Source organism: Narcine bancroftii, chromosome 1 (genome assembly GCF_036971445.1).
Source record: "Narcine bancroftii isolate sNarBan1 chromosome 1, sNarBan1.hap1, whole genome shotgun sequence".
Classification (NCBI taxonomy): domain Eukaryota; kingdom Metazoa; phylum Chordata; class Chondrichthyes; order Torpediniformes; family Narcinidae; genus Narcine; species Narcine bancroftii.
The window spans coordinates 125,937,325-125,950,302 of record NC_091469.1 but is presented as its reverse complement, the minus strand read 5'-3'; the positions used below and the strand labels follow the sequence as shown (position 1 = coordinate 125,950,302).

The 12,978-nt window shown below is 43.6% G+C and overlaps 1 protein-coding gene across 5 annotated transcripts in view; it reads right to left on the bottom strand.

The window, feature by feature from the left end:
* Positions 1–12,978, bottom strand: part of tent2 (terminal nucleotidyltransferase 2) — a 115,191-nt gene that overhangs the window by 18,261 nt on the left and 83,952 nt on the right. For all 5 annotated transcript variants that reach the window (XR_011357758.1, XR_011357763.1, XR_011357769.1 and 2 more), the window contains one exon: positions 5,684–5,820. Coding sequence is in view for 2 of the 5 variants with exons in the window: in XM_069938458.1 (XP_069794559.1) it covers positions 5,684–5,820 (137 nt within the window). In the remaining 3 variants the exon portion in view is untranslated. The remainder of the gene's footprint in view (positions 1–5,683; positions 5,821–12,978) is intronic.

Sequence of the window (12,978 nt, the reverse complement as noted above, 5' to 3'; positions counted from 1 at the left end):
CTGCGTACTTTGTTTCTCACACAAAGATGCATATTTTTTTCAAATGGGTGTGAAACTATTTGTGTCACATTATTCTATACCTTCCCCAGGCAGGGGGAAGTCAGAATAGAGAAGTTCTACCGCAGACCACACAAAAAAATTATCTTCCCTTTTCATAACTTGGAGGGTCCAGAATCAAAAGTTTGTTCACATCTGATTCAGTCTGTCTTCACTTCATTTAACTCTGTTGAAAAACTGCCCCATATTCCCAAATCTCATTTCCATATTTTACATAGAACATCAAGTTTGCATAAAATGCACATCCAGTGTCCAAAGAAAGTAGTGCTGACAAACTCTTAAAATGTCCATTGAACACTAGGTCCATGCAAATCACTAATCCGCACTGCTAGACAGTATGCAAGTAAAGTAAGCTGCAACTTTCTCCAGTAATGAACTTCTCCCTTTGGCAAGCATTTAAACAGTCTGCAGTAGAACAGCTGAACATTAAAGCTTGCATTTCTGGCTCCAAGATTGATATGTGTCCAACTTGCACCTGCTCCTTTCACTCATTTTCTGAAATCTGAAACCAGAAAATCAATGCAGCAAAACAGTTACCAAGATTTTACTTTAGGCTAAAAACAGTCTTGATTTCATGATTCGGTTCACAAAAGAACTCAAATCACAGATTTTCTTTATTGATACATGGATGCTGTTATCAGGTCAATACTATAGATTTTGTCTAAACACACTAATGGCAAGCCACCTTCATAAACTACAATTATCCTTATGGTGAAGTATTTCTAGAATGTCATGGTGTTACAAGTTCCAGGATACAAATCCTTTGAAAATGAAGGCAGAGGGGTAATTCCAAGTCAAATTGGTGCTACATTACACCTTTCACACTGAAAAAAGTTCTCCTACAAGCAGACTAACATGTTATTAAAAGGTATTAAAGGTTACGGAGAGAAGGCGGGGACGGGGTACTGAACTTTAAGATCAGCCATGATCTCGTTGAATGGCGGAGCAGGCTCAAAGGGTCGAATGACCTACTCCTGCTCCTATCTTCTATGTTTCTATGTTATCACTAACATTCATACAGCCATGTAAAGAGTACAGAGCACAAGACTACAACAAATAAAAAGATTAATCATGACCAAGTATTGGCAGCATCTCAGCACTTTTATGGGATCAGTTCAGAAAACTTTCTTTAAACCTGTTGGTGCATGCTTTCATACTCGGAAGCCTTCATCCCAACAAGAGGAGGGAAGAGAGCATGCCCATGTTGGCTCCCTTTCAAAGGCAGCAGGAAATGTAGATGAAGCTCATGGGCAGGAGGGATGTTTACATGATGTTCAGAGGTGCATTCACTACCTTTCATAGCTTCTTCTAATCTTGCGCAGAAAAGCTCCCATAAAATGCTGTGAAGCATCTAGCAAGTATGCTTTCAAAGGTGCACCGTAGAAGTTGCTATGGGGAACATGCCAAACTAAGAAAGTAGAGGCATGTGTGCACTTTCTTGACCATCACATTGTAGCATACTTTTGGTGACAGTGTTCACAAGGCTGGGGAGTTCCTATGAAGTAATATGGAGGATTATACAGTCTGTAGCCAGTAGTGGATAGTGATTGAATGATGTACTAATCAAGTACTACTGGAGCATTATTAATCCAAGCAAATGGGCTGTATTTGATTACACGCTTTACTTGTGCTGAGTAACTGGTAAAATGACTGAACACAAGAAATTTTGAAGATAAACATCTTCCAATATGCTTTTGTGTTCACAGTATCTAAGTGAGTGGCTCAATTAGGTTTCAGGATGGGGATTATTTGACAATGCTAAGGTCAATGAATTTCAGAGGGAGATGAGATTTTCACTTGATGATGGCCATTGTCTGATTATTACCTTGTCATTACCTTGTTGGATTAGCTAGGAACTGCTCTCTGCTATACTGCTCTCCACACCCTGGGTTTCAAAGCCAGTCACTGAAATTATTCAGGAATTTTCTTTCTTAAATTTTGGGAAGGTGGGGGGTGGGGGTGGGGGGAAGATGTGATTCTGAAGATTGGAGTAAGTGGATTACTGGTAATTTGGAAGGAGGCAGATGTAGCGCCCATTGCTTTGGCTTGGCTTCGCTGATGAACATTTATGGAGGGGTAAATGTCCACGTCAGCTGCAGGCTCGTTTGTGGCTGACAAGTCCGATGCGGGACAGGCAGACACGGTTGCAGCGGAAAATTGGTTGGTTGGGGTGGGTGTTGGGTTTTTCCTTCTTTGTCTTTTGTCAGTGAGGTGGGCTCTGCGGTCTTCTTTAAAGGAGGTTGCTGCCCGCCGAACTGTGAGGCGCCAAGATGCACGGTTTGAGGCGATATCAGCCCACTGGCAGTGGTCAATGTGGCAGGCACCAAGAGATTTCTTTAGGCAGACCTTGTACCTCTTCTTTGGTGCACCTCTGTCTCGGTGGCCAGTGGAGAGCTCGCCATATAACACGATCTTGGGAAGGCGATGGTCCTCCATTCTGGAGACGTGACCTACCCAGCGCAGTTGGATCTTCAGCAGCGTGGATTCGATGCTGTCGACCTCTGCCATCTCAAGTACTTCGATGTTAGGGATGGAGTCGCTCCAATGAATGTTGAGGATGGAGCGGAGACAACGCTAGTGGAAGCGTTCTAGGAGCCGTTGGTGATGCCGGTAGAGGACCCATGATTCGGAGCCGAACAGGAGTGTGGGTATGACAACGGCTCTGTATACGCTTATCTTTGTGAGGTTTTTCAGTTGGTTGTTTTTCCAGACTCTTTTGTGTAGTCTTCCAAAGGCGCTATTTGCCTTGGCGAGTCTGTTGTCTATCTCATTGTCGATCCTTGCATCCGATAAAATGGTGCAGCGAGATAGGTAAACTGGTTGACCGTATTGAGTTTTGTGTGCCCGATGGAGATGTGGGGGGGGGCTGGTAGTCATGGTGGGGAGCTGGCTGATGGAGGACCTCAGTTTTCTTCAGGCTGACTTCCAGGCCAAACATTTTGGCAGTTTCCGCAAAACAGGACATCAAGTGCTAAAGAGCTGGCTCTGAATGGGCAACTAAAGCGGCATCGTCTGCAAAGAGTAGTTCACGGACAAGTTGCTCTTGTGTCTTGGTGTGAGCTTGCAGGCGCCTCAGATTGAAGAGACTGCCATCCGTGCGGTACCGGATGTAAACAGCGTCTTCATTGTTGAGGTCTTTCATGGCTTGGTTCAGCATCATGCTGAAGAAGATTGAAAAGAGGGTTGGTGCAAGAACGCAGCCTTGCTTCATGCCATTGTTAATGGAGAAGGGTTCAGAGAGCTCATTGCTGTATCTGACCCGACCTTGTTGGTTTTCGTGCATTTGGATAACCATGTTGAGGAACTTTGGGGGGCATCCGAGGCACTTTCCTGCTCATGGTGTCGAAGGCTTTGGTGAGGTCAACAAAGGTGATGTAGAGTCTTTTGCTCTCTGCACTTTTTTTGGAGCTGTCTGAGGGCAAAGACCACGTCAGTAGTTCCTCTGTTTACGCGAAAGGCGCACTGTGATTCTGGCACAACATTCTCGGCGACACTAGGTATTATTCTATTTAAGAGAATCCTAGCGAAGATTTTGCCTGCAATGGAGAGCAGCGTGATTCCCCTGTAGTTTGAGCAGTCTGATTTCTCGCCTTTGTTTTTGTACAGGGTGATGATGATGGCATCACGAAGGTCCTGAGGCAGTTTTCCTTGGTCCCAGCAAGCTTGAAAAACTCACGCAGTTTGGTATGCAGAGTTTTGCCGCCAGCCTTCCAGACTTCTGGGGGGATTCCATCCATACCTGCTGCTTTGCCACTTTTCATTGTTCAATTGCCTTATATGTCTCTTCCCGGGTGAGGACCTCATCCAGCTCTAGCCTTAGGGGCTGTTGAGGGAGCTGGAGCAGGGCGGAATCTTAGACTGAGCGGTTGGCACTGAAAAGCCAATAGGATATTGATATATAACCAATGTTTAGCCCTTCTTCAAGTATGAGCAAAAGCAGGTAGGTGTCTGAATTAAAAGGTTGTAGGAGGAGGGGGAAAAAAGGGCAGAAGGAGCACGAGTCAACAGGCAAAAGACCATAATTGAACGTGCATAGGAGGATAGGACAGGAAAGGCAAGAACTGATTGGAAGAGGGCACTTCTGTGAATGCAGAGCCAGAGTAAAGGAGACAGAGGGAAAGGGAAACAGATAAAGGCAGAGCTAGAGGAAAGGAGACATAGGATAGTGGAAGAGTAGATGGGGTGGGGGCTAATAGAAACCAGAGAGGACGATGACAATTCCAGGAGTATAACACAAAAGTCTGCAGGCACTGATTGAAGTAGAAACACAATGCTGGAGAAACTCAACAGGTCAAACAGTTTTCTTTATATTGAAAAGATTGAGCCCTTCATTAAGGTATGAGCAAAATAATGCCATCTGTTTGGAGGGTGCTCAGACAGAAATAACAGACAGATAAGAGGTTATTCCTCCAATTTGCAGGTTGTCTCAGTCTGGCAGTACATGTGATCACAGTCAAACATAGTGACATGGGAATGGGGCAGGGAATTAAAATGGGTTGCCACTGGCAGGTCACTGTTATTGCACCAGACAGACTGAAGGTGCTCAATGAAGCAATCTCTCAGCTTGAGCTCAGACCCTCTGATGAGGAGGGTCCACAATGGGAGCACCAGACAATTCCTGGAGATTCTCTGTGGTGTTGGGGAACATCAGGGGCAGAGGCGAGAGGAGCAGAGATCCGGTGGGGCAAATGGTTGGTGCAGAGAAGGAAATAAAAATTCAGCAACAGGAGGCAGACGAGAAGAAGAGGGATCATAGATTGGAGGTAGAGGGATCATAGATTGGAGGAAGAGGGATCATAGATTGGAGGAAGAGGGATCATAGATTGGAGGAAGAGGGATCATAGATTGGAGGAAGAGGGATCATAGATTGGAGGAAGAGGGATCAGAAGGGAGTAAACAATTAAGGAGATTCAAGGATGGTGAGGATCGAGGGCAAGAGGAGTCAAAGGCAGGGTACGTTAGTGATGACAGCAAGAAATAAAGGTGCCTGTGTCTGTTTACACTGCCTGGATCCTCATAGACAGTCTTTTAAAGCAGAGTGGTTAATATTTGGAGTGAAAAGAGGCACAGGAAAGGCCAACACAACAAAAGGTGCTGCTGCTGGATTAGAGGAGGTTGCATCAATATGAATGAGAGTCCAAGAATTTTTGCCCAAAGATGAGAATTTTAAATCCAATGTATAGATACCAACATAATTAGAAAGAAGATCACGAAGTGTAGAGTTTAGGGGTCTTGCCAAGGAACAGCAAAAGTTTGAGAAGCATGGTTGAGATGGTCAAGATAATGGAGGATACACGAGAGGAAAATGGCAGGGGAAATGTTAGGGAATGCACAGTTAGCATAGCCGTTTGCGTAACTCTGTAACAACGCCAGTGATCAGGGTTCAAATTCCACGCTGTCTGTAAGGAGTTTGCACATTCTCCATGTCTGCGTGTGTTTTGTTTCCCTCGCTGTTCAAAACGTACGGGGGCATAGGTCAATCGGGTGTAATTGGGCAGCCGAAAAGGCCTGTTACCCTTTTGTATGTCTAAATTTAAAACTTCAAAAAAGGTCTGCACCTCAGTTATGTGGGTTACTTGAAAATAACAGGGACCATGCATGTTCCATCTTTAAAAGAACTACTTACTTAAATTCTGTAGCATAGTATCTCAGAAACCCCAGGAGCAGGTCTCCCAAATTAGAGTTATTTAGTGAACTGTATGGACTAATGTTACTTCCTCTTCGGTGCACAAACTGCAGCTGCATTGTGGGCTCAAAGCATTCCTAAAGACAGTGAATTATTTACAAATAAATAAAATGCTGTTTAAAATTATTAAACTTAATTTAACTATCAAGAAAACTACAAATACAAGAATTATGCATATAAAGATTTCTGCATAACATTAAAATTACATTTCAACTTTACTGTCTCATGTACCATGGTGCAGTGAGAAAGTTGTTTTGCAAGTAGTCCAGCAAGACATTACACACTAAAGACAGCAACTCAAAACAGAGTACAGAAGTGCAAATATAGGGAGAAATCAGTTTGTACAGAGGAAGGCAGCACAATTTTACTTGTGTACTATTTAAAAGTCTGAATCTGGTAGTGCATGAACTCACATTCATGAATCTTCTTCCTGATTGGAGGAGGGAGAAGAGAGTATGTCCAGGGTTTGACCATGTTAGCTGCATTTTCAAGAAAGCAAGGAAGAGATGGAGGTAATTGAGGGAAAGATTTTTTTTGTGATGATCTGAGCTGCATTCACAACTCTGCAGTTTTTTGCAATAGCAAGTTCAATAGAGGCAAACAAGAGACTTTTTTGGTGGGGAGGGAAATGGGAAATAGAAGGAAAGCTACTGGGAGATCCTGGTTGTTGCAGCAAAATGCTCAATGTAGTGATCACCCCAATCTGTGTCTAGTGTCCCCGATGTAGAGGCCACACTGGGAGAACACGATGTAATAAATTACGGTTTCAGATCCACATGTGAAATAGTGCATGACTGAGTTGAGAGAACAGTCTAGGGCCCTGAATGGTAGTGAGGGAGGAGATGTCAGTGGAAGTGTAGCACCTGATGCAGTTGCAGGGATAATTGCCAGGCAGCACGATTAGTGAGGAGAGAATTTGTGGAGTGATCCCTGCGGAAAATGAAGTTGGGCAAAAGTGGTTACCCTCAATTTTTTTCTGGAAAGCACTTATTAATTGCTGCGCAATCCATCACAACATCCAGCAGATGAGTCAAAGTTTTAAATCATGGAAATAAGCCCTTCAGGCCAATTCTGGCTGATCAAGGTATCTACTCAATTTAGTTAATTTGCCTGCATTCAGCTCACATCTCCCTAAATCGTTCCTGTTCATTTGACTTAATGTCTTTTAAACATTAAAATTGTCTCCACTTCCTACATATGCCTACCACCCTCAGGACCCTGTCTACCTGTGTGGCCACTCCTCAGTAAGCAACACTTCTCAAGGCCCAACCATTCTCTATTCAAGTCCTGCTCTGGCTTAACCTACCATATTACAACATTTCAAAACCAGTTTGAGCTAAACATTGCTTGGCCCACTTTCCCAGTTCATCCATACTCTGCTGTCATTTAGATAACCTTCTTCACTGTCCAGTTTACCACCAATTTTGGTGCCATCTGTAAAATCACTAACCACTCTAATCACAATGCCAGCCAAGTCATGAACATCAATGATCAACAACAGTGGTCCCAGCACCATCCACAGGTTACAGGCCTTCTGTTAACAATCCTTAACTACCACCCGCTGACACCCACCCACCACAACAATTCTGTGTCCGATTGACCAATAAACCTGGTACCATAAAATCTGATTTTCAGTCAAGCCTACCATATTTTTCTTCTTTGGCTTGGCTTCGCGGACGAAGATTTATGGAGGGGGTAAAAAGTCCACGTCAGCTGCAGGCTCGTTTGTGGCTGACAAGTCCGATGCGGGACAGGCAGACACGATTGCAGCGGTTGCAGGGGAAAATTGGTTGGTTGGGGTTGGGTGTTGGGTTTTTCCTCCTTTGCCTTTTGTCAGTGAGGTGGGCTCTGCGGTCTTCTTCAAAGGAGGTTGCTGCCCGCCAAACTGTGAGGCGCCAAGATGCACGGTTTGAGGCGTTATCAGCCCACTGGCGGTGGTCAATGTGGCAGGCACCAAGAGATTTCTTTAGGCAGTCCTTGTACCTTTTCTTTGGTGCACCTCTGTCACGGTGGCCAGTGGAGAGCTCGCCATATAACACGATCTTGGGAAGGCGATGGTCCTCCATTCTGGAGACGTGACCCATCCAGCGCAGCTGGATCTTCAGCAGCGTGGACTCGATGCTGTCGACCTCTGCCATCTCGAGTACTTCGACGTTAGGGGTGTAAGCGCTCCAATGGATGTTGAGGATGGAGCGGAGACAAAGCTGGTGGAAGCGTTCTAGGAGCCGTAGGTGGTGCCGGTAGAGGACCCATGATTCGGAGCCGAACAGGAGTGTGGGTATGACAACGGCTCTGTATACGCTTATCTTTATGAGGTTTTTCAGTTGGTTGTTTTTCCAGACTCTTTTGTGTAGTCTTCCAAAGGCGCTATTTGCCTTGGCGAGTCTGTTGTCTATCTCATTGTCGATCCTTGCATCTGATGAAATGGTGCAGCCGAGATAGGTAAACTGGTTGACCGTTTTGAGTTTTGTGTGCCCGATGGAGATGTGGGGGGGCTGGTAGTCATGGTGGGGAGCTGGCTGATGGAGGACCTCAGTTTTCTTCAGGCTGACTTCCAGGCCAAACATTTTGGCAGTTTCCGCAAAGCAGGACATCAAGCGCTGAAGAGCTGGCTCTGAATGGGCAACCATATAGAACCCTGTCAAAGGCCCTAATATCTATGTAGATAATCTATCACCCAGCCATTGTCAACCTTCACCTTTTCAAAAACAAACAAAAAATCAAGCAAACGATTTCTCCTTGAACAAAGCCACTCACCACCTGTCCTTCCAAATGCATGCAGATCCAAATCCTCAGAATTCCCTCCAATAACTTACTTACTACTGATGTTAGGCTCACTGGTTGCCTATGGCTTGTCCTTACAGCATTATTTTACTAAATGCACATTAGTCTTCTGGCATCTCATTTGTGTGCAACGATCATACAAATTCTACTCACCTCTACAACTTCTTGCAGCTTGTTCCAAGTACCCTCAGGCTCCCTTTAAATTTATCCCCTCTCAACTTAAATCAATGCCTTCTTGTTTAAGACTACCCTGCCCTAGGATGCTGCATGTGATTTTATTCAATTAGGTTATCTTTCAGCTTCCTTCGCTCCAAGGAAAACTGGCCCAGCCTATCCAGTCTTTCCTTATAACTCAAGCTCTCCAGTCCTGATGCCATCCTTGCAAATCTTCTCTGCACCCTTTCCATCTTAATTGCATCCTTTCTGTAGTATGACCAGAACTACACTCAATACTCCAAGGGCAATTTCTTCAACATTATGTACAGTACATCAGTAACATGATGTCTCAACTCTTGTACTTTATGCCCTAGCTAATGTCACCACACCTTCTTCACCACCTTGTCTAAATGTGTTAGCATATTCATGAAATTATGTACTGTACCTCTTGGTCTCTTTATTTTACAACACTCCCCAGAGCCCTGCCAAACACATGTCCTGCTCTGGTTTAACTTCTTTGTCCATGTTAAAATACCATCTGGCATTCCTTAGGCCACTTCCCCAGTTGATCTAGATCCTGTGGTAACCCTAGACAACATTCTTCACTGTCCCTCTACCACCAATTGTATCATCATCTGCATATTTATTGTGCCAACTACATTCACATCCAAATTATCAAAATCTATGACTGGAGGAAGAATCTGATTGGAGCAAGAGAGATCAGGTGACATGAGGAGCAGCACAGTGAGACTTTAAAAAGGAGTGAGGCAGCAGCTAGAAGCTGATTGGAAGAAGAAGCTGAGCTTCACTATAAAAGTGAGGGACTGTGCAACGGAGTGGTCATCGTCAGAGTGGTAAGGCTTTGGCGAGAACAGGTAAGAAGCGAAGGATAATAGGAGTTGAAGTAAAAAAGGGCCACCCCTTTACAAGAAACAACAAAAAAGATTCAGCAGGTAGCCACAGGTAAGGGCAGGTTTTAGACATCAAATATTTTGTTCTATTCATAAACAGTGGAAAAGGCAGACAAGGCAAGGGAATCTTCCTCTTGCAGAATGTGGGTCGTCAGGAAAGCCAGCAGTATCCCTGACTTCATCTGTGAGAAGTGCATCCAGCTGCAGCTCCTGACAAGCCGAGTTAAGGAATTGGAGCTGGAGTTGGATGAGGCATTTGGGAGGCAGAGGGGGTGATAGGAGTTACAGGGACACTATCACACCTAGAGGCAGGAGGAGGTAGGTTGGTAACAGTCAGAAGAGGGAAAAGGCTATTAATGAAACGGTTGCTGGAGGAATAGGACTGGCAGCTCAATATTCTGGGCTTTCTTTGCACGCTCTGACAAAGTGGCAACTTTGTCTTCTTTAGGGTAGATAAAGTTGAAAAATTTCATGCATATTACATTCTAACTGTAGTATTACATGACAATAAAGGTATTATGACAATAATACCTTTAGATGCAATAGAACAGGGGGAAGGAAATGAAAGGGGGAGAAGTGGCATTGCTCTTCAGGGAAAATATAGCTATGCTCAGGAAGGACAGACCAGAGGATTTGTCTACTGAGGTTATATAGGTGGAGCTGAGGAACAGAAAAAATATGACTACACTCATGAAGATGTATTATAGACCGCCCAAGTCAACGAGGATTGGAGGAGCAGACATCTAAAGGAAACACAAGGGATAATAGGGGTTTTTAATTTTCCCTATATTGACTGGGATTCCCATACTTTAAAAGGGCTGGATGGCTTGGAGTTTGTCAACTGTGTTCAGGAAAGTTTTCAAAATCAATATATAGGAGTACCAATTAGAGAGAATGCAATACCGAATCTCCTATTAGGGAACGAGACAGGACAAGTAGATGTAGGGGAACATTTTGGGTCCAGTGGTCATAATGCCATTAGCTTCAAGATAATTATGGAGAAAGACAAGTTTGGGCCTCGGGTTGAGATTCCAAATTGAATAAAGGCAAATTTTGAGGAAATGAGAAAGGATCTAGAATGTGTGGATCAGGATAAGTTGTTTTCAGGCAAGGACGTGTGAGGTAAGTGGAGGACCTTCAAAGGTGAAATTTGGAGAGTACAGAGATTATATGCTCCTATCAGGATTAAAGGTAAAAGTTAGCAGGCATAGGGAACCTTTGAGGGATATTGGGGATCTGGTTTGGAGGAAGAGAGATGTATAGCAGATATAGGCAACATGGAGCAAATGAGGAGCTGGAAGCATATAAAAAAATGCAAGAAAAAACTCAGGAAGGCAAAAAACAAGGTTGCTTTGGCAGACAATATGTAGGAAAATCCTACGAGTTTTTACACATATATTAAGAGAAAAAGGATAGGAAGGAACATAAGTTGTTCCCTTTGAAGATGAGAGTGGTCGATTTTGCATGGAGCCAAAAGAAATGGGAGAGATCGTGTATGTTTTTTTAATCATCAGTATTCACTCAGGAAACAAGCAAGAGCTGTGGGAAGTAAGCAAGCAGTGAAGTCATGGAACCTTTACAGATTAAAAAGAGGAAGTTTTTGCTGCCATAAAGCAAATAGGCGTGACTAAATCCCCAAGGCCTGATAAGATATTCCCTTGGATCTTGAGGGAGGCTAGTGTAGTAGAAATTGCAGGGGGTCTGGCAGAAATATTTAAAATGTCCTTAGCCATGGGTGTGGAGCAGGAAGATTGGAGGGGAGCTCGTGTTGTTCAGTTGTTTAAAAAAGGCTCCAAAAGTAACCCTCGAAATTATAGGCTGGTGAGCCTGATGTCAGTAGGAGGTAAATTACTGGAAGGTTTTCGAAGAGATCAGATATACCATTATTTAGAGAGCCAGGGGTAGTTAAGTTGGCTTTGAACATGGTAGGTCGTGTTTAACCAATCTTGCAGAATTTTTAAGAGGTTACCAGAAAAGTTGATGAAGGAAAGGCTGTGGATGTTGTTTTCAAAGACTTTAGAAAGGACTTTGAGAAGGTCCCACATGGGAGACGAGTCAGGAAGGTTCAGATGCTAGGTATTCACAGTGAAGTAGTGAACTGGATTCGATAATAGCTAGACAGGAGAAGCCAGAGTAGTGGTGGATGATTGCTTCTCAGACTGGAGGCCTGTGACTAGAGATGTGCCTCAGAGATTGGTGCTGGGACCATCGTTGTTTATCATCTATAATCAATGATCTTGATGATAATGCAGTAAAATGGATCAGCAAGTTTGCAGATGACATCAAGATTGGAAGTGTTATGGACAACAAAGAAGGCTTTCAAAGCTTGCAGATGGATCTGGACCAGCTAGAAAAATGGGCTGATAAATGGCAGATGGAATTTAATTCAGTCAAGTGGAAGGACAAACCAAAAAAGGACATACAGGGTCAATGGTAGGGCACTGAGGAGTGCAGAAGTCATGGGAACATGGGGATACAGATAAAGGTATCCCCACTTTTCAAAAGTTCACTTTACAGTACTTTGTTTTGATGAAAGACCTACATTAGTACCTGTTTTCACTAACTAAAAATCCAAAGAGGATTTGCGTTTTTATGGAAAAAAAGCGAAAAGAGCATTCAGCATTTGTTTTGTAGTGAGCCATTATAGAGGCAGCGCACATCCCGAGCAGCAAGAGTGGCACCACCAAGCTCCTTCCCAGGAACTACACTCAGACTTTTGACATCGAGGCACAGACAGAAGAAGGTAGTGTAGACGTTAGTGACCTGCCTGCCCTCATGTTAAACAGTAAATGACCCTCTTCCTCACTCTCTTGTGCCTTCCACCACACCAACCTCCATTGACTCAGCCTAACATGCCATCATCACCACCGCCACCTCTCAGCCATCCATTGTGCTCAATGTCTTCCCAATTTTGGTAAGTGAAACTACACTGTAGATACATTATTTCTACTTTATATAGGCTGCATATTTATCATATAATTCCTACTTTTACTATATGTTAGTGTTATTTTAGGTTTTATGTGTTACGTTGTATGATTTAGTAGGTTATTTTATGGGTATGGGAACAGTCAAAAACTTTTCCTATATAAATTAAGGGTAATTGCTTCTTCACTTTACACCATTTCGGCTTATGAAAGGTTTCATAGGAACGCTCTACTTTCGGATAGTGACAGAAACCTGTACATAATTCCCTGAAAGTGGTGTAAGAGGTGGGTAGGGTTGTAAAGAGAGCTTTTGCCATATTGGACTTCATGAATCAAAATATTAAGTACAGGAGTTGGGATGTAATGGTAAAACTGTACAAGACATTGGTGAGACCAAATTTGGAGTATTGTGTGTAGTTTTGGACATCTAACTACAGGTCAAATATCAGGAAGATAGAAA